The 23,293-nt window shown below is 31.5% G+C and overlaps 1 protein-coding gene across 1 annotated transcript; it reads left to right on the top strand.

The window, feature by feature from the left end:
- The first annotated feature begins 884 nt into the window (after positions 1–884).
- LOC134697825 (probable cyclin-dependent serine/threonine-protein kinase DDB_G0292550) lies at positions 885–8,766 on the top strand. The gene is made up of 8 exons (XM_063560111.1): positions 885–1,010; positions 2,185–2,262; positions 2,790–2,888; positions 3,710–3,808; positions 4,737–4,835; positions 6,278–6,400; positions 7,172–7,228; positions 8,064–8,766. The coding sequence occupies exons 1-8, from the start codon at positions 885–887 to the stop codon at positions 8,514–8,516; spliced, it is 1,134 nt and encodes a 377-aa protein (XP_063416181.1). The 3' UTR covers positions 8,517–8,766.
- The last annotated feature ends 14,527 nt before the right edge of the window (positions 8,767–23,293 follow it).

Below are 23,293 nucleotides of genomic sequence, written 5' to 3'. Positions count from 1 at the left end.
TCTTCAGATATTTATTAAAAGAAAGAGGTTTAAGAGGGAAATATATAGATTAATAAAATAAAAGTTAAAAGTAAACGTATTCAATAAGTACTTCTCGGACTGTATCTGACTATTTTGTTTTTATCTCAAATTACAATTTTATACAGAGAATGTTCACGGCAGTACCCTAAATGCTTTTTAAGATATATCAACGGCAATGATGTTCTCTGGTTGAAGGGAAACATGTATGTATATATGAATAGTTAGAGGTCTGACAACATGTTATTAAAAACGGAGACAATTTGGATGGTCACCGCAATTGTCGGAATCGTATATTTCGTCATTACAGTAGTGGGATTCATCTATTGTAAAATCAGAAATATTACATGCTGCCATCAACCACATCAGGAAACAAGGGCCGAGGTAATTATTTACCCGATTTCTTAAATTTGTTAATAAAGAAGGTAATGTATTATGTTATTTTATGCATTAATGATGCATTTTTATTTTTGTTATTATGTTTATTACGTTTTTTTTTTTTTTAAATCTGTAACCTTTGAACTTGCATTGTTTTATGAGATTAAACTATCTATCTATCTATTTAGAAATACTCTTCATATTCAGGTTATTTGTCTTTTTGATGGATGTGGTGAATTAATACTATTTACAAACTTAATTTGTTATGTTTTTAATGTTTTTAAAAAAGTTATACCCTAGCTTATTCACAAAATGTTGAAACTGAATAAAGATACAAGGTGGGTAAATGTGTACGCCAGATGCATATTCATCGGTGGCGCCGGAATATAAAAAGATTGAAACTTAGACTAATAGTGTAAACTAATGAACATTGACAACAAAAAAAACCACAACACATCACATAATTTACTTCATTTAAATAGTTTAAGATGGAAAGAGAGAAGGGAAACAGAGAATCAATTGTTTGTGGAGATCAGGACCCAGCACTGCAGCGCTATGTTAAAATTCCCAAAGCTGATACCAAATTGAGATCTCAAGAATCAGATGAACAAGGGGTATACTATCACTATATTTAATAATATTTGCAGTAGGTGTTCAGTTCATACCAATGGTCATCTTTTATTTTCTGTAAGACGAATCATTTGAATCCGTCATTTATGGAAGGAAAACGAAAGCTACTCACCATCTAATTTATAGCTAGAAACGCCTCCGCGATTCATTCCAAATGTGAAAGTCGTTTGCTTTCATTTCGTTTACATCAAAAACAGTTTTTAATTCTGTGATTGATTTCAGTATATGAAATTTACTATAGCGACCTCCTCCACCCATTTTCTTTTGGTAGTACAAATATTACTTCCGTCCTTCTTGTCGCATTTTATTTTTCAATAAGTAAAATGGATATATCAGTTATTATTTTTTGTTTCATCGCGTATTCACATTGTCGTAGAAACCCCATTTCAAATGAAGTCAAAGTAAACTTAAATGTCGATTTCCTTGATTAAGTTAACATATAAACAACATTTGTATTTACGTTGTCATCGAATGTTAAAGAGAAAAAAAATCTCAGAATTTTATACTACATAGGTAAGGAAAAATCCAGAGGGGTAACACTAAACGAAGGTTAATGTTAAAGAACAAGCTAATAATTGGAAAATCAATACGCGAGTGAATAATTCAAATGCTATTCGATTAATCATGTACTTTTGTCCGAAATGATAAAACAAAAACAAAGGATCCCTTATCATTTTTTGAAATGTAAACCGAAATAAAAATTAAAAACGGAATACATATCCCCTATTTAGAACTCTAACGTTTCTGTGAGCTACATAATAAGAGTAAAAAATACGTTAAAATCAAAGTTAAACAGAGCCTTCAAAGAGGGACGAAAGATACAAGAGGGAGTGTCAAACTCATCAATCGAAAATGAACTGACAACGCCATGGCTAAAAATGAAAAGCCTTTGTGGCTGAAACTTACAATATAAACTTGAAGTAGTAATATGTTAAGTATGTGTTTTTTAAACAAAATAGTTATTGATAAAACGTAATTATTGCGAACAAAATATTTTGGACTTAGAAGGAGATACACTGTGGATCTTAAAACGATTCCTATGTGATAAACTGACGATCATTTTGATTTGAAATATATTATCATATTGAGTAGGAATATCGGAAATAAGAAGGAATATATCAAGGTACGATCAAAATCTCTAAATCTTTTTTTTTGTAGGAGCCGAAGTATGATTATGCAGTCACAGGGGAAATATCTATATGCACATGTAATAAATCACAGGAAAGAAAAGAAGAGGTAAATTAATTGTAATAATGGTTACATCTTCTACAACTCAATATGTTTCCAAAAAACAAAATCAAATGCAATTTTTATTTTGTCATGTAGTGAACATGTGTTCCATATTGTGATGTCAAAACTAAAAGTACTATGTCGGACGTTAATTGTCTGAAGCCTTGTGTAATAATGTTTAGTCGCTGAAGTTGTTTATATTAACTCCAGTTGCAGTCGGAGTTTATGTCCCGCGGCCCTTTTTTTTTAATAATTGCATAAAAATAAACGCTGACTATGTAGCTAGCAACAACGTGTTTTTGATCAAAATTCACATCCTATTTTTTTTTAGTCATGATTAATCTTTGATGCCTCCAATTTTCCCTCTCTGCAACGAGGTTTCCTAAAAATAAGTATTACAATGTTAACTGCAGGTGTTTGTGTGTGTATAATATCAATTACTTGTTAAGTACAAATATGTGTTGATAGCACATTTTGGAACTATTTAAGCTAGCTTGATATCAATATACATAATGTTTTTTAATGTTCATAAGTCATCAAGCCACAAAAAAGAAAATACGAGTAAAAACAGAACGGAGACCACCAAGAATGCTGATGAATCTGCTGTTATTGAAGATACTAAAGTAAAAAAGGTATAGATAGTTTCGGAATCTGACATTCACAATAACGATATAGCATTTATTTTGATTCTCCTGTTCTGTTTCTCCCTCTTTGAACACACTCTACAATACTCATTTCTAAAATAAATCAAATCATCTCAATATTCAAAATTGTAAAAAAAAAAACTAATAAATTTGTTCATTACAGGGTGTCAATAATAAAACAAGGAAGCTATCCAGTCGAAACGAATTACAAGTAAACAATAGGAAATGTCTGTTTGAATTAAACGAAACACTATCACACACACATAAATATATAGGAACTTTCGACCAAAAAATAGTTAAAAAAATGTCGAATAGAAGATAAAAAGCAAATAGTTAAACAACACTATGGCAAATGAAAAGACAAACACATTACTCTACAGAGAAAGACCAGACTCAGTAGCACGTATATAAGCCTTAACTGTAGAATAGTACATGTATATGTATATAACTTTAAATTGTCATAGTACCAATACCATACACCGACTTTAATAACCACCACAGTTTCAATGTTATTTCAATACCATCAATCAAAATCTAAGTTGCCCCGGTATCCATACCATATACATGTACCTACATCGTTTGAGTTTAGGTGTAAATAGCAGACATTTTAATTCGATTATACCTTTTTGTATGTTAGAATCACTTTTTTTTCTATAATTTGTGTTTTGTTTTAATTTTTTTTAATTTTCACAGCACATGGTGAATGAAAACTGAAATTTGTCATTTCTTTTGTCGACTGAATTTATATATTTGAAATGGTGTTACTTCATTTTACTTAAGAAAGACCAGTACACTTTGTTCTCTTTAAGAAAGAAAAAGCGAAAGTTAAGAGACCAACCAAACGAGCACGTCTGAAAAGTGGTACTGTGCATTATGAAAACGAAACAGTGAATACCTCTATGAAGAAGGTAATGATAGTAATATTCACATGTCTAATTAAGAAATAGTAAGTAATATGTTATAACCTTTCTGGATTTTTTTCAAAATAAGTAATATAGGATTACCTAATGAACATAATATCTCTATAATCATTGTCTTAATGATGTATAGGACAGAAACAATAATACATGAAATGAACGAAACAAGTTTAGAAATTATAGACTTTTTAAAAGAAACTGTCAGGGTTCGTTCGTTAAGGGAAAACACATATGCAATATTTAAAAATTTCGATAAAGGATGATGAAAAATTCGTATACAATATTCGAATGACATTTCTTATACATATCACACAAATAATCATGAATTTTTAAATAATTATCCTGTGACTTTCCCCATTATATCAAGTTTCTGCATAGTAGATGCACAGAGAAATACATTATTTTCTACCAAATTATGAATTGTTCCTTCTTTAATCGAATGTGTGTCTTGTGTCCAAAGAACTTTGTGACTTCTTAAATGCATGATTTGATGTGGTTTTCTGTCAGTTTCATTAGAATGGAGATAACAATATCGTCTTATAAGCTACGACAGCAACGTTCGGTGATTTGATAGTCAGAAATATACGTTAAATTGCCCGCTAAAGCATCACCAATAATCTTAATTTGCGACCATCAAATCACTTAGCATGCTTAAAGCACTTAAAATACAATACAGTTATTTCCTAAATCGTTTAAGTTTTGACAAAGATTTTTCGGAGACGACGGGATATTCTTTTGTTAGAAATGCTATTAAAACTCACTTTAAATGTTTTCTCTGTAATTTTTTTTTCTAAGTAACCTAGAACATGGTCATCAGCATACTTATATTTTTCATTTTTTTTTAAAACTGAATCTATGTTAATTGATTGTACTTAAAATGTCGTTACATTTAAGACATTTAAAACATTTTTTATTTAAGGAAGAAAAGGCGAATTCAAATAGGCCAGACAAACGAACATGTTTGAAAAGTGGTATTGTACATTATGAAAACGAAGCTGTGAATACATCTGATAACAAGGTAATGATATCAATATTCAAATGTCTAAAAAGAAAAAAAAGGTATACAGAACACTAGACATGTTCCACTCAACTTAAATAACGGAATATAGTTCAAAATAAGGAAATAACATTTGCTCTTTAAATGTTCACGATTGTTTCTGAAAACACTTCATAATCGTCATAGTATTTTTATAATTATCATCTTAATTATTTTTAGAGGTAGAACAAAAAACGCACATCAAAGGAATGAAGTAATATTTTGGTATGCAAAACATGCGCTTCATTTAGATAACACATCAGTATTTCCTTTTATACTTTTAAGATGTCTTATTTTTTTTTAATTCGCATTGCTTTAAGACGTGTTACGGTATTTTTCTATTCAAATCAGGTATTAGGTTTCGATATAATATTTGTTATTCTCATCGGATATTGTCAAATGTCTTAACGTTTGTAGTTTCTTTTTGTTTTTTTCTGTTCTATTCATGGTCAACTAAATCTACATGATGTATTTGGTTTACAGTATGATTTAGAAGAAATAGCTATATAGTACAATGAATTATCTTATTACTACCACAATTTTATATTTATCAGTCTAGTATTTTTTTAATTGTTATTGATACATGCAGTATCAGTATCATAAACCTAATCTTGAAATCTGTCATATTTTTGATGTTATGATTTAGGTTGTTATACGTATTCGGTTTTATTCTGTAGTCACCACATCGTTGTTGACATGTTTACCTGTTATATAGTCTTTTATAAATTTAGTGTTTGCAAAAGTATGAATTATTCTAAATACTAAGTATGTTCTTATCCCAGGCAGATAATCTTTGCCGTATTTGGCACGACTTTTCGGAATTTTTGGTCCTAAATGCTTTTCTTCTTTGTTCTTGTTTTGGTTTCAATCTATTTTGATCTTAACGTCTTTGATGAGTCGTATGTAGACGAAACGCGCGTTTTGCCTTCTAAGTTATAAGCCTGGTACCTTTTGATAACTATTATTTGTGTGTTTCTTAGTCCTGTCATGTAATGTTTTAAGGTGATATTTAACACTGCCATAAATCCAGGTTGAAACCACCATTTTTTTCTTAAAATGTCATGTTCCAAGTCAGGAACATGACCATTGTTATATTATAGTTTGTTTCTGTGTGCGTTTCATTTTAGTGTTTCTGTTACGTCCTTATTCTCCTCTTATATTTGACATGTTTCCCTCAGTTTTAGTTTGTAACCCAGATTTGATTTATATAATTTGGAACAGCGGTATACTACTGTGCCTTTATTTTTATGCAACTAGTTACTCCATTTAAGTTCCAAGTAATTTTTTCGAAAAAAAGGAAAGGGGTTTAAACAAAATATGCTTCGATTATGAACTTTAAATACTTACAAAATTGATGCTGCGGCACATAATATTGCTTTAATATGCTTATTTGAATTTTATAGAATTTGTTTTAATTCATTTAGGCAAACGATGACATTGAAAATGAAAGTGTTAGCGACAAATCTTATGTTCGAATGAGAAACACAGATACTGGTAGTGCATCTGGCCAGTTCGCAAATGAACGCGCTAACACTTCTTCAAATAAGGTAATTTTCCTATCGTGACATTTTGATAAAAAAAAAAAAAAACGATATTGCACTTCTGTTTCACCAATGATTATGTGTTTGGTGTAAATTATGGAATCTTTGCTGGGTTGTCAATAGCATTACAGTACATTTTGGAAGACTCTTTGATTATTCACAGGCTTAACAAATAAAAAATATGTCAAGCGTTAACAAATATTATATAAAGGGCACTCACATCAACATGAAAAAAATATTGACTATTTCTGAATTAGATATACTAGTTTATGTATATAACTATTAGTAAGTATCTATTGAATTTGCTCGCTTTGTACACTATGTGAGTTTTCAATTATGTAAACATAATTCTGAATAATGCGTGTAAGCATTTCAATCTATGCGAACTATTTGACCTATAAGACCGTTATTCTCCAAGGGTAATTGTCAAGTGGTATCGAATTCAACTGTGTAGGGATCCCTTTGCGTGATTAGCTTATTAAATTTAGTACAAATTGGCAAAACTGCAAGGATAATTATGTTTTTGTCAAATTTAAAAAATGATTACACGCCATTTGAAATTACAAGAAAAAGACACTGAATTCCATCTTTGCATTTAATTTTCTCCATAACTTAGAAGATTGGATATTAGTACCGTTTTTAGTACGTTATTCACATTTCAACTTCAAATTTGAATAGCTGTTGAATACACGTTGCATATGGTATTGCAAATATCGTTTTTGGGGGGATCAATGAATAAACATTCACTCTCAACATTTCATGCTTTTCACGTTTAAGCGTCATGGAAATGAGAGTAACTTGTATGAAAGTATGCATGATATGCCATATAAAATGGTAAGTACAAGTTTTTAATTTTATTGCATCATATGTGCATTTCATCAATAAATGTCTCTTTAGTAATGGTCGAGGACAAAATGTTTTAATATCCTATTCTTAAACTATGCGGATCAAACCAAAAATGACATAACATATAGTTAAATCTGGACAAAGCATTAGGAAAATTTCCCCCTTGATATATAATATTTTTATCAATTTTACAGCGGCAAAATTTTATCAAACAATATCCGTAGACTATATCATAACCAAAGTACTGGTTCATGGGCTGCTGTCAACCCAGTAGTGGTTAATAACGTTCGTAAAATTAAGAACGTACTAAGTTTAATGCATTAGATGCACATCTAGACAAATTAATGAATCTTCAGCAATGCCCGAGCCCAAAATATTTGAATGTCCACAATCTGAAAGGAATGCCTATTAATTGAATAGCGGAACAACTGAAAAATGACTTAAATCAAAGCCAAAATCGGAGAAGGAATCATAAGTGTCTATAAGGGAGATGGATCCTAAAGTCTACAAGAAAACCTGTTGATTTGGCAGACTCTGTTGATATTGACAGTGTTGGCATTTGCTTTACAAATATATTAGCTACATCCAAGTTTCTTGGGTTCTTTTAATAAAGATAAAACGATTCTATTTTCCCCCAATTTATAAAACATAAGATATGGTATGACTGCCAACGAGACAACTCTCTACCATAGAAATTCCATTCTCAATTCATTATCAAGTTAGAAACTATAGGCCACGGTATGTGAGCAAACAAATGAGCAATACCTATACTGTCGTCTTCTTTTGGTGTTTCAAGTGTTTGTGATATATGATTTTACTCTAGATGACTGCTGTCGATATCGATATTGAAGCTAATAACGATGACTGTATGTCAACACCAGAAAGAGGTATTAGTGATAAGATGAGCCACATAAAGTTGAACACAGACAGTGAAAATGGAAGTGAACAAACCAATGTCGATTTACCATTACAAAGCAGTAATATGGAAAACAAGGACAACGTACATGATGAAAGGTTTGAAAATATGGATTCGTACAGTACAAGAGAGAGTCAGGGAAGTGATCTAAGCAATGAGAGCAGAAAAAGTGACGAGAGCGAGGAAAGTAATGATAGTAACAATAGCAGATCTACAGATATATCTGTTCGTTCTGACAATAATCCAAGAGAATCAGCACCAACAAACTCTGGTCAAGACAATCATTCTATGAGCGTGCATATTTATGCAAACAATGTTCAGTTAGGTCCAAAAACAATCGTCTACATGCAAAGAGATTAGCATATAGCATTATTTGGGGTAATTTTCTATAAATGAGAAATGAAGAATATTAAGGGCTAGAGTTTATATGCCCTTAATTCATAAACCGTGACAATACTCCAAGAGAATCAGCACCAATAAACCCTGGTCAAGACAATCATGTTATGAGCGTGCATATTTATGCAAACCATGTTCAGTTAGGTCCAAAAACTATCGTCTACATGTAAAAAGATTAGCATATAGCACTAGTTTGGGTAACTTTCTATAAATAAAAAAATGAAAAATATTAGAGGCCAGAGTTTATGTGCCCTTAATTTTTAAACCCGTTTGGAATAAATTAATGACACGGAAAAACTGGAAGAAATTATATGAAGTCTAAACGGAACGAATCAGAGTGCTTAAATGTCTCCTGCTTAGATATGCAACTCTTCGTACACAATAATCTCATACAGATATTTCACGAAAAGAGATGGGAATCAAAGCCTACATGTCTGTTGTATCTATATGGCATGATCTTTGATAACAGATTTGCATGGAATCTATTTTGATATCCGCTTATTCCTTTTCAGCAAAAGAGATAAAAAAAAATGAAGGATGTAAAAAAAAAACCGAATGATTTATTGATAAATAATGTATGTTCTGCATTACATCTAACAAATGAATAATTGAAAAAAGTAAAATCCAAGAAATACAGCGGAAAATTCAAAACAGAAAGACCCAACCAAATGGCAAAATCAAAAGATAAAACACATCAAAAGAATGGATAACAACTATCCTATTCCTGACTTGATACATGTATTTTCTTATCTCGAATTGGATTGAGCCTGGTCTTTAAGATAGCTAAATGTCTTACAAGTATGACAGTCGTATCAAATTCCAGATGCACAAAGAATCTATTATAAAATGTTAATCGTTAATCGTAGATGAATTTTGTTATGCTTGTTATCTTTTCTTTGGTAAAATCAGACCACACGTATTCTTCTATACATTCATCTTTTGCTTCGAGGTTTTAAAGTTTTAATGTTAAATTTGAAAGTAGACACCGGTATTTGCTTCGAACGCATGATATTTTCCAAGTGTTTTTTTCAATATGAAAGTTATAAAAAAAAATAATTTCATAAATTGCATGAGTATGTTCATTAACTTGGGAGTAAACTAGATAAAACAACTAATAAAAAATCTCTACTGATGTAAGTATTTTTTAATTTTTCTAGCAACCGGACTTATTTTCCGACTATGTAGTCTTTCCGATATTTAAAGTATCCTGATATTTTTTGTGCATTTAAAAAAAAAATGTTTTCCTTAGTTTACTTTATCAGCGCACAAAAGGCACATGAAAATATATGATAGTAGTAATAAAAAGATTACAAAAATACAGAACACTGTCATGTATACTTTAATTTGTAACTTTCATACGGCTCTTTTTGCCACCGATAAGTGAAAGAATCATTTAAATAATCGTACAACATTTTATTATACGGTTCATAAAAATCGTACAACATATTCCTTGCTTTTTCTGTTAAAGGAGTGTAAATTGAGCTAGGTCCTTTATTATCGATTCTCTTTTTCAGTACATTTCTTTGAACCATTTCCGTTCTATTCAGTTGTCCTAAAATTAAGTAAAACAAATTGAAAACAAACATTATTAATACCATTCAACCTTGATTACGTTTTTGTTGAACAGGATCTGATTACCTTTCCAGTTCATTTGAGATCTATCCTGGTTTTTGATTGGTTCGTGTTTCGCAGTCCCTATTTTTTTTATTTTGTGTTTTGTATACTGTTGTTTGTCTCTTTGTTGTTTTTGTTGTTGTTTTAATTCCAGTGGTATGATCGGTTCGTTCTCGACTTATGCTCTTGACTTTCTATTTGGTATGTTTCGCCTCTCAGTCCGATCAATTACCAAATATCAAGAATATAAAAATTTGATGGAATGTACTTAAGTTTATGTTTAGATGATATCTCTCTAAAAACAAAAAGAAACCACGATATATACCGATCAAAGCAACCATTCCTTCTATAGTTAGAGCATATTTGTGGATTCTGTTACCGTTCTTAATATGCATAAATAAAGGCAACAGTAGTATAATCGATTAAGAAAAAAACAAATCCGGGTTACAAAATAAAACTGAGGGAGACCCATCAAATATAAGAGAACTACGACACAACAGAAACACAAAATTAAAATATAACAAACACAGAAACCAACTATATAAACAATGGTCATTTTCATGAATTGGTTAAGGACATTTTTAGAAGATTTTTTTTTATTAAATAATCAGATTAAAACTGTCGTTGAGGCTTGTGTTTTTTAGTAGTTTTTTTTCGATTCGAGAGTCTCAACTGGTTATATGTAGATGAAACGTGTTTCTACAATTGATCTCAAGAATTAAGTTCTCTGATGATTTGGTTTTCTCTACTTATAGTATTATAGATTCTCTTTTACAAATTCAGTGTGTCCGAAGTAACTTTCATTTTCACTAAATCAATATTACAAAGATTAACAAATTATACTTACTTATTTCCAAAAATGAAAATATTCTATTCATTGTCTCAAATTTGTTGTCTCTGTATTCTTCAAATGGTATAACCAGAAACTGATCCATAGGGAAAACAGATATCCATCGTTGTATGTAGTAGACATATAAAGCTTCCAGTAGGAAAGTGACAGAAACTCTCCAACTGAAACCTTCCTTAACGTCAAGACATGAAAATTAATTTGTGATTTAATGAATTTCAAAACGTGGATGAATATATCAACTTTTACCTACACATTATAGTCTAGAATATGATGTTCCTCCATATATTCATAATATTATACGTCAGTTGTGGCTGTCAAATTATTATTTATATCTCTTAGTGGAGGTAAATATTATCTTAGTTGCGATATTTATAAATTTTACGTCAGCTGTTATCATCAAGAAGCTTGATTTCTTCATTCACTACATAGTTGGTACCATTAGAGTACTTTTTTCAACACAAATATTCGTCATTTCAATTGGAAAATACTGTGTCTTTCTTATTGCCGACTTATTACTTTATTCATATGAGGCTGACTGCATACATGAATTTCTTAGGAGGAAAGAAAAGAAGTTTGCAGGATCCTTAAAACATTACTTTCCGCTTCATAAATGTTATTCTCTCAATAGATAATTCAATTTTTTTTTGATTAGGTTGAATACATCTATTCCATCGAACTTGAGATAAAAGATACAACAGCTACAGTTCGGTCTGTAACATTTGTTGACTTACATCTAGAAATTGACAATGAGGATCGTTTGAAAACAAATCTTTAATGTCTGTCATTTTGACTCTTGTGGACTGTTGACTCATTGGCAAACATACCACATCTTCTTTTTTATATTTATCACAAAAGTGATGATTTCAGCTTCCCAATTGTGCAGGGTCCGATTTTATGTAGCAACATTTCAGCAGTGCTAAATACGGAGTACCTGTATACGGAGTATATTTTACATAATTGATAGGTACTGCAGGGCTTGTATGTGATATCGTGATATTTGCTTACAAGGAAGTTATTAAACGAAAAGTTTCAAGTGGGTAAGACATCACGAGTTGGTTGCAATGACCGTTACGGAATATCCGTTTCACAAATGATAGCGGATATGTTCCTTTTAGATATGTCGTAACTTCAATTACGTCCTTTTTCCCGAAAGTGACCTACCGAATCAAACTAACAACCGAGTTAATTTGTACATACTGAAAAACACGACGGAAGTCACACGTTGAACAGTATCTGCTTTCCCTTCTAGAGCATCTTAGATCACCCAAGGTTTTGAGGGAATTTGTGTTGCTTAATCTTTGGTTTTCTTTCTTTGTAAATTGTGTACTGTTGTTTGTCTGTTTTGTCTTGAACCGTTAATTCATTATTAGGTAAGGTATTCCACCATCTTTTCGAAAACGCCTAGTCCTTCAGACAGATAGATTGGTTATCTGTCGGACTAGTCTACTAACTCTGACAGATGGGTCGTTTACCTAACATAAATAATGACTTCACGGTTCAGCTAGCAAGCAAGGTACCTTTAGCTACACACTCAATGCAATCAGCTGTAATCACATAAAGATTTACCTTAAGTTCGTTTTCCATTATGCATCCAAATTCCGACTTTTCCTTTATACATTCTCTTATCTTGCTGATTGCTGGATAAAGAAAAGTTTCGAAAGGCTTCACATTCTCTTTCTTCCATTTTCTTTTCGTGAAATAGTAGAAAGACTGCGATCTTGAAAGATAATAATATAGCCGATGGCTATAAAACTAATGATGTATGAAACAAATACTATTAGACAGCAGGGTAACATGATGAAAAATTATTTTTTGTCAGTGTTCATTCTTTGTAATGTTTTCTTTGTTTTATTTATAATTATGTGTAGGTTTTTGTATACATAAAACGTAACTCGTAGCCTAATATTTTAGATTTAGCTATAGACTTCAAAAGGAACGTGTCAGAATATTATTACTCGTCGGAACTTCACAAAATCAGATTTTTATTACTTTTTTTTTATTATAATTGTTTGTATCATCATTATTATTATAAAAGAAGAAATCAACACGAGATATGAATTAAATGGCGTCCGAATCGCTTTTTCAGATTTACCGTCATTGGGAACGCGAAAAAAACAACAACAAATGTTTGGAAGCATAGGCTTTACTAGAACAGAACGAATTTCATTATTATAATAGTATTTATTTTTCTCTCTTTCTTTCTTTCTTTATTTCTAACATATAAAGATATAAAAGTATGTATATGCAATTGATTTGTTATTGGTTTCTACATATCACGTACATTTATTTTGAATTAAACCAGAATCGAATGCGAATCGATTCTTTAATCACGTGCACACACTCTTCTATCTAAATTCGAGCCGAATTCGAATTTGCTAAGTTTGCGGCATTTTCAATTTGCATTAGAAATGCATTTTCGCTAATACGAATTAGTTAATTTGCTTGCATTTGAATGTACTTGTGGTGTTGAAATTTTTTTTCCATTATAATTCGAATTGAATAATTATTAATTAACTGATAATGCATATTAAAAGTTAACGAATTTGACGTGCATTGTAATTTTTATTAAAATTTACTTTCGGATGTAAAATGTTTCAAATTCGATTTAAACAAATTCGGATTAGTTTTTGCAAATCGAATTTGGATTACGTGTGAACGCATCATGATAATAGGGGCGGCCTGAGTTTTCATGACAAATGCCAGCTATAATCTATTGATTTTTTTCAGTGTATTGTTATTAACGAAACGATGTAAGATTCGACCTTTAAAAACAATATTTCACATATTTTTTTGTCTATTTTCTTTTGCTAAGAAATGCATGATTTTTTTTTATATCTAAAATGTACGTCGAAGTTATAGCGACATAAGAACTTTAAATTCGTGTAACGCAATATTTCACAAAATACTTCTGAACAATTGTTCTTTCTATGAAAAAATATTTGTGTATATTTGGTGTCAATAATACAATTTGTGTAGAGTCAAATATGAATAAACCACTGATCTAAAAGAAAAGCACTCTTATTTGCAATTTATATAGGAAGATGTGGTGTGAGTGCCAATGAGACAACTCTCCATCCAGATAACAATTTAAAAAAAAGTAAACCATTATAGGTTAATATACGGCCTTCAACACGGAGCCTTGGCTCACACCAAACAACAAGCTATAAAGGGCCCCAACATTACTAGTGTAAAACCATTCAAACGGAAAAAGTAACGGTCTAATCCATATAAAAAAAAAGAAAAACGAGAGACACACATATATTACATAAACAAATGACAACTACTGTACATCAGATTCCTGACTTATGATAGGTGCAAACATTTGCAGCGGGATTAAACGTTTTAATGGATCCAAACCTTCTCCCTTTTTCTGAAACAATAGCATAACATCACAACATAGAAAAACACACGAATATCAATTGGCAGACTTAACTCAATTATAATCATTTGCTAAATTTGAACACAGTCTGATATATTGTGTTGAAAATGAAGTTAATAAAGCATTTCGTTTCTTGACTATTAGAAAAAAAACTTCACAAAATCCAGTCACTTAATTTATTTTAGCATATCAAAAAAGAAAAATACACCCTCATATTGAGTTGACAAAAGATCGACATTATACAAAGAAAAAACATAACAACTACAAGTCACCATTCAACAATAAGTAAAACCCATACCGCATTGTCAGCTATGTAAAGCCCCGAGAAGGCAAATGTAAAACAGTTCAAAAGAGAAAAACTAACGGTCTGAATTAGTTCACAAATTCAAGAAATGGCACATTGCAAATTTTACCTTTCAACCGGGTCTCGAAGACTTATAAGCAGTTTGACATTAGGTAAGATACGTTGAATAGTATCTGCAATTATGGCAATAGGCGTTGGACTACCTCTATTTTGAGGCAATAGTTTCCACCAGTTCATTTCTATATATCTCACAGAAAACTCGCCTATACAAAATAGAAACAAATAAATAGTAGCATGTTGTAAAATGTAAAGCACATTTAGAAAATATAGCAAAACAACATGTAGTTTCAATTACTATCATAAATGACAATGAGACAACTCTCCATCCAAGTCATAGTTTGTAAAATGTAAACCATTATAAGTAACAGTACGGTCTTCATCACGAGGCTTGTCTCGAACCGAACTACAAGCTATAAAGAGGTCACAAATGACTGGAAAATCATTCAAACGGGAAATCAACAGTCTAATCTATATACAACACGAGAAACAAGAATCACATAGGACATGTCCAAACAAATGCAGCCGCTTTTAACCTTTAAACAGACACCAACCTTCACCCTAACATTAATGTAACATCACAATATAGAAATACACATTATAGAATAGCAATTGAAATGGCTTAACTCAATCGAAAGACATATTAACAAAAAACAGTGAGCATGCACTGAACTCGTACAAATATGACACACTGATAAAACAATATAAATGAGATAATAATAATTTAGTTGAGGATTTCTAATGTCCTGCATAATTTCATGACCTCATTATCTCAAAAAAATAGAATTAAAAAATAAAAGTGTCATGTAGCTTTTATGTTTCCTCTATGTATATGTGTTGGAGACTTTTTTCCAAACTAAAAATTAATGCGTATTGATAGATGATGTATGCATGCTTTTAAATAGGCTAATACCATCGCAACGATATAATTATCACGTGCTAATGTGGCGTTCAGAAACCCCTTATCCAATAATACACCTACCCGTTATTAAATCCCTTTGTTCTTGAATAGATTTTGCTGCCCTTCTAAATTTATTTACATACTGTTGAATGTTTGGTATGGGCCATCTTCACTATTTTCTGGAAAATAAAAGACGAACCTAAACAATACAATTACAATTTATTTTCAAATTAAGTAGTGACGAAATTTAAACCTATTAAAACATTTTAAGAAATACAAATGGGAGCCGGGATAAAATGATTAATATTTGGACGCCTATGTGCGATTTTGTTATAAGACTCGTTTTCTGAAGCATAATACTTGCTTTACTTTTGTGGTGAGTTGTTTGTTTGTCTTCTTTCTTTTTATCATAGTATTGTCTGTATATCATTCATTTTATAACTGCCCACTCACTGATCTCGTTGCAACGTGTCGGCCGCGAGTGCGGGATGTCGTTGGTTGGAACACGGGAGGGTCAAACCAAAGACTTCAAACATACATATGGTATTTGCGGCTTCTCAACTAAGCAAACGACATACAGTAGTAAAGGCAAAAACTGGTTGGCTTGGGATCAGAATAAATCTATGAGTCTGGGTAAGGTGCGTTGTATTCCTGTGGACTGTGTACTAGCACATAAAAAAATCCGGCATAAAAAGCAATAATGATATGCATATAGACAATAATAGTGCATTTACTTGACATATCAACGATATAAGGATGAGGCTTAGGAACGGGGAAATGCGAGGCTGTTTCGGGCCGAATCCTTATATCGTTGATATGTCAAGTCAATGCACTATTATTGTCTTTATACTGCAATCTAAGAAACAACATTTTCAATTGTTGTTTAGTGTGTTAATGTTATTTATTCGATTTAAAAATTGGGAAAATTCCCTCTTTAAAAAGGCCTCATATCACACAGGCGGAGAAATATACACCACGATGAAATGTACATCATTACCTGTTGAAAACCGCAATCAATGGTGAACGGATTCGTTTGTTTACAGACTAAAATATCAACAATAAACATAAAACATAAGGATTTATAAGTTGCAAACAAAAAATATTTTAAATAAGTGATATAAGTGTTCCCAAAAATTGTAAAGAAAACAAGTTTGAGTCGTTAAACGCATCATTGTTTGCATTGGAAACAAACACAGGTTGAAGAGGTCATGTGAATAATTAAATATAATTTCGACAATTTCTATTTAAATATTCATGAGGAAAAGTGATATCAGGTCAGTGACTGTATATGACATAGAAATATACGGTCAACGCATTTTGACTGCTCAAATAGAATGAGTGCAGTATAAATCACTTTCTCTAATTCTATGGAAATTTATCCCTTTCCGAACCCCATGTATAAAAAATTTAATCAACGTGTGGTTGCTGGTGATCTCAAAAGATCATTGGATGATTTTAAGGGTCATGACCTTTTTAGCTAACTGGATGAATCAAAATATGATAACAGGTGTTAATGAAATAGACAACTTCGTGCAATGTGAAAGGCACTCGAAGGGGATTTTCGGTTAACAAAAAAAGAAAATGTCTTTTTAATCATTAGAGAAACAGATTCTTACATAGTTACTCGTTGTTATCGGATTTATCCAATCTCGATAGTTTAAATATAAATTTAAAAATTCCTCGCCGAAGCGGCTCAGACTTTAAAATTGATAATTTAACTATCTCGATTGGATAAATCCGATAATCCACTGGTATCAATGTTAGAATCTATATTTATCATGTTCTCGACCTGAATTTATAGATTATCGTTGATTATCTCAACGAGATTGATTTTCTCGCTTGAGCTGGTACAGCGAAAGCGAGAAAAGCAATCGAGTTGAGATGAACAATGATAATCTGTTTATCGCTATTTTACCTATGACGACGTTGTCAATTTCAATGTCAATTTCGTTAGCAACGCCACGTTGCCTCCTTAGTTTCAAGCGATATTTTTTCGATCTCAAGCGAGAAGCATGATATGAAAATTATCACAAAAAAAGATCAAAGGAAAAATGCACAAAATAGCGATAAATGCATGTATCATAATTTTATAAACAAATCTCATCAAAATCGAAATACACAGAATTTTGCACATTCTGTTTCCTTAATAACACGAAGTTTCTGCATTGACAAAATTAAGTAGAAGTAAAAACAACACTTCATAATTTGATGCACCGGAACGCTTTTTTTCTTACTTTTTTTTAGGAAGTCTAAAGAGCGAATATTTGAAGCTCAGTGATGTATTAGAACCGGAACAGTTAAAGAGCTATGTGTCCAGAAAGGGACGTTAAACTAATATCCGAATCCATATAAAGTCATATCTGCCGGCGCGAGTTGAAACCTAATTAGTTTCTAAATAAATTTTAAACGGACAATCTTAAAAAGGTTTGTAACAAATTATGTAAGTAACAAAGTACTGACTACAGACTACTGGGCTGATGATACCATTGATGACTGAGGGTCTACCAGCAATGGTATTTATCAGATCTGCAAAACGAATGATAACACTTTTAAACACGCGTTCAAAGCTAATATAGGAATAAAAGTAAATAGGAGAGCTTACAATAAAATCATTCTCCATATCATTTATACATACTATAATAGTGCCTAATGTTGAAAAAGTTTATCTCCTTGACAGCTGGAAGGTGTGCTACATCCGGATGTCTCTTTAATGAATGAAACAAGTCACTGGTTCCACATTTCGTAACACCTATTTGAATAAAATACGGAAGACACATCAGTGTCCCAGTAGATGAATGCCAGCAAGGGTTCTTATACTGTTTCTCAAATTGAGGTAAAATCTGAAATGTTCCATATCTGTTGTCTTATAAATATTAATCGAGTGTTGGTTATATTTCGATTAGAATATAGATACATGTATAGGAATATAATTATATGAGTGTCAATGAGACAACGCTCCGTCCAAGTCACAATTTATAAAGTAAACCATTATAGGTTTATAACACGGAGCCTGGTCTCACACCGAACAGCAAGCTATAAAGCTCCATCCCCATACCAGTGTAAAAACATTCCAACGGAAAAAAAACAACGGTCTAATCCATAAAAAACACATGAAACGAGAACCACATCAACAAACGACAACTACTGAAATTCTGATTCCTGACTAAGGACAAATGCAAACAATTACAGCGTGTTTAAACGTTTTAATGGTACAAAACCTTCACCACTATCTGACATATTATTGTAACATCACTGCACTATGTTTCTCTATCAACTGGAATGGCTTAACTCAATCAAAAGACCTAATAACACCAATGAACATACATTGAACGAATAAGTTTGATCTATGATGCAATGTAAATACGAAGTTAATAGAAATAAGGGATAATACACAGATAACCAAAAATCATGTACATTCTTCAGTATAAAGTCAGGTCATGTACTTTTTTTATATACGATTATGATTGGTCTTTAATATGTCTTTATTGGAAGTTGTTTTAATGTTATTTTGCGACCATCGATATAAAACATATTTCACTGATTTTGTCCTTGAAAATAAATGCGTAATAAGAAAATGCGATAATTGCCTCCTTTCAAATGTATTTCCTAATATCAAAATATATACCATACAAAGTAAATCTTCAGTCGAGTTACTTTGTCCCTGAGGGCAAAGATTCTCGGTCTGTCTTGAACTGTTCTTTGCATTTGACCACTGGACACTGCTAAACAAACAATAGACACTAGTAAGAAGTATGCAAATGTAATACTATGATTTTGTTTATGATATGCATAACTACAAAACTTGAAAGGAATTGGTCTGTGCTGGTGGTTTTTTTTTATATACTATCTATAGCTATTTGAAAGACCATGTTTTAGAAACTATATTCGTAGAGTGTAGCCTCCATGTAAGTTTCAAAACACAATGTCAATTCAGTGTAATATATTCATGTCCTATATATTTGAAACCCAGCGGTGTTAAGAACATTTTTTTTTGTATTATGTCCAATTACATTATATACTAGCGAGTGGATAATGTCTTCGCAATAGTAATTAAAAGTTTGGAAACTAAAACGCTTCAAGACCGCATTAAATTAAATAAACTGTCTCCCCTAAAATACTCATTAAACTTTTTTTTATATATATAGATTAGATCGGTAGTTTTCCCGTTTGAATGGTTTTACACTAGTAATTCTGGGGCCATTTATAGCTTGTTGTTCGGTGTGATCCAAGGTCGTACCTTGACCTATAATGGTTTACTCTATAAAATATTGTCATTTGGGTGGACAGTTGTCTCATTTGCGCTCATATCACATCTTCCTATATCTATTAAACAAAAATTACCACTATCTTTAGTGAAACAGTAACTGCTGATTCTTCTAAAGAATTTGAGTTCTCTCCTGGAGTTTGTTTTGATCGGTCTTTAGTTTGATGGTAAGTGTGTTTTTATTGTTAAAGTTGTTTACACTGTTCCTTTTTTTTTATGCCAAAGTGTTGTCTTTTTATCTGACTTTTCTCCGACTAATGATTTTTATTGTCCTTTGGTTTCTATATTTTGTCAGTTAAATGTTCATAAATGAGTTCCTGTTTTTAGGTATTTTTCCCAGCGTGTACTAGTCCCTCGGTTAAACAAAAAAGTTATCTTCGAGTAATTTTACACCTAGTTGTCATCACACAGTGCATACCCACCTAAAACTCTTTGCTTCATTGAAACGAGTTGAAGAGAAACGTGAATATAAAGCTGTATGTGTTATCTCAAACAAAGCTGTCATAAACACCATTCCTAGAATCGTTGTAAACGTACAATATGAATGAAAAACCATCAACCAGTTCTGTGCAATAAAAATATAAAAAAAAACATACGAAAAACAATTTTCTTCTATACACTCACTTAAAATTTATGGAAATAGTTCTAATGTAAAAATCAAAATCAATTCATTGTGACTCCCCCTCCCCTCCCCCCCCCGAATACCGATATAACTTCAACAAATTAGAGAAACTAATCGTGTTTATAACTTCCATCTCACAAATAAAATAATTTCAAATATAAATAAGATTTTTTTTTCTATGCAAATGTCAAAGGGCAACATATAAAAGAAAGAAAAGACTTACATTTGCAGTCATTGTCTTAAGTATTACCATTATCATTAGACAATAGCCCTTCCCTTCTACCCAACTGTACAGATATTATAAACGAGTTTTCAGCATTCGATATAATTTTATATGCAGACGTGCCAACTCGTATATGTTATTATCGATTGCTATTATAAAACAGTATTGATAGATAGACATTATTTGTAAACTACATATAAATAGTTTAAACTGAAAATAATGATAATTTCTTTAACATAACATGTATCAAATTATAATTCCACGATGTTATATACGACATTAAAGTTAGGCTACATATTTCTGTAAGGTTAAATAATTACATTAGATGTATGTTCCATTATAATACGTTATTCTGATTGGCTAATTGCACATCACATGTTATTCCGTAAGCCATCGCATGAGACAATAACATTTCATTCATGATGACACGAGGTCCCACAATAAAGTGCACAGGTGAATTTAAAAATTAAACTTCATGAAAATCGTGTTTTTATAATCCTAGCTAAAAAATGTAATTATAAGTATTGAATGCTTCTTTTTGTAACTTTATAGGGTTGTAAAAGCGTTGACCGTTCGTACATTTTTAGAATGAAGCGCATCCGCGCTTCATACAAAATGTACTTCGGTCGACGCTTTTACATCCCAATAAATTTACAAAAAGAAGCATTCAATTCTTAAATAAAGGCAACAGTAGTATACCGCTGTTCGGAAGTCATAAATCGATTGAGAGAAAACAAATTCGGGATAAAAAGTAAAACCGAGGGAAATACAGCACTTGTAAGAGGGAAACAACGGAACAGAAATACCAAAGTGCAACATATAAATAAGTTATAGAAAATTGGCTACTTGCAAGTCATAGATTTTGCATACAACTTCAGCAATCCTTCCAAATCTCCTTATTTTGATATTTAATGATATTTTTATTTGTGGAGGGGTCATCCTAAAACCCTTGCTACCGTTGATGTATTTTATTCATCGTTTATAGTATTCTGAAGATGCTAGTGGTTTATCTGTTGTTCCTAGTATAAAGAGTTTAAGTTAGCATTTGAAGTTCATTCAGTTACTATGTACTGTGCCCAGCAGTTGTTTTTCATACCTCCTACTTTTTGTAGTGCCTACATTTAGTAGATTATCTGTTGCGCCTTCTATAAAGTCATTGTTATACATTGAAACAAGTGCATTCATCTTATCTATTTTTTTATTTTACCAAATAATTTAATTTTGGATGTAACGCGTCTTCTGATTGACTGGCGTTGTTTTGTTTATCAGCCCATATACCTAATTTAGTCATGTGACCATGACGTCAGCAACGTTTTTTCTTCGGTTTAAGATGGAATTTAGAATTAAATTATAAGAAATGATTGATATATTTTTTCTGTCTATTCGAAATAGCATAAAAAATGTGGTGCACATGTTAAACAACCCGCTACGCGCGTTATTCAGTGTGCACCACATTTTTTATGTTATTTCTTCATAGACAGAACAAATATTACAGTCATTCCTTAAATGAAATTCGAGTTTTAAAGTACAGAGTGATAGTTTTTGAGTAAAAGCAATGTCATGTTAACGCATTAAAACATACTAAACTTTTTTGTATCAAACAATAAATATTAATACTGTGGACCTTTTCTTATGAATTTTTAGTGGTACTGAAATGATTAAATAGTTTACCTACTATGTATAATTGATTTTTTCAAACAACCTCCGACTTATTCCTTCCTAATTGTATGTCAAAACAGTTAGTTTAGTCTTAGCGGCATGCATTTTTTATTAGTTGTTAGTGGCTTTGAACTAGCTGTCAGATAACTGCGATTACTCTCAGATCTGTTAATTGTGTCTTTTTGTGTCGGGATGTATAAGTTCGCGGCCACGTCCACTTGTATTTTTGGTCTATCTGATGAGTTAAAGCCTTTTTCAACTTTTATAGTTCGTTCTTATGTTGTACTGTTATACCACTGTCCCAGGTAAGGGGGGATCTCGCTAATATGTTTAACTCCGCCACTTTATTTATGTATATGCCTGTCCCAAGTCAGGAGCCTGTAATTCAGTGGTTGTCGTTTGTTTATGTGTAACATATTTGTTTTTCGTTTATTTATTTTTTTCATAAATAAGGCCGTTAGTTTTCTCGTTTGAATTGTTTTACATTGTCTTATTGGGGCCTTTTCTAGCTGACTATGCGGTATGGGCTTTGCTCATTGTTTGTAGGTCGTACGGTGACCTATAGTTGTTAATGTTTGTGTCATTTTGGTCTTTTGTGGATAGTTGTCTCATTGGCATTCATACCACATCTTCTTTTTTTTTTCTATATTATATGAATTGTATTTGCATTTACATACACGCTTACGAGTATGTATGATTTCTTACCCAAATGGACATATTTGTTTGCACCTGTCTGTTCTTTTATTTACTATTGTAAGTGATTGATTTTTCTTCTTTTAGTTTGTCGTTTAACATAGTTTAGAGAACATATGCAATGGTTTACGATACATTTTGATAGGTGTATTACGATTTTGTTAGAAACAGAAGA

The sequence above is a fragment of the Mytilus trossulus genome, chromosome 14 (genome assembly GCF_036588685.1).
Source record: "Mytilus trossulus isolate FHL-02 chromosome 14, PNRI_Mtr1.1.1.hap1, whole genome shotgun sequence".
Classification (NCBI taxonomy): domain Eukaryota; kingdom Metazoa; phylum Mollusca; class Bivalvia; order Mytilida; family Mytilidae; genus Mytilus; species Mytilus trossulus.
Note: the sequence above shows the minus strand (reverse complement) of the source record. Positions and strands in the feature narration are given on the sequence as shown.

Excerpts from the sequence above, each read along its gene's own strand:
- LOC134697825 (XM_063560111.1), top strand. The coding sequence starts at position 885 with ATGGAAAGAGAGAAGGGAAACAGAGAATCAATTGTTTGTGGAGATCAG. Across the intron at positions 2,263-2,789 it reads CACAGGAAAGAAAAGAAGAG|TCATCAAGCCACAAAAAAGA; the intron begins GTAAATTAATTG and ends AATGTTCATAAG. Across the intron at positions 6,401-7,171 it reads CTAACACTTCTTCAAATAAG|CGTCATGGAAATGAGAGTAA; the intron begins GTAATTTTCCTA and ends TTCACGTTTAAG.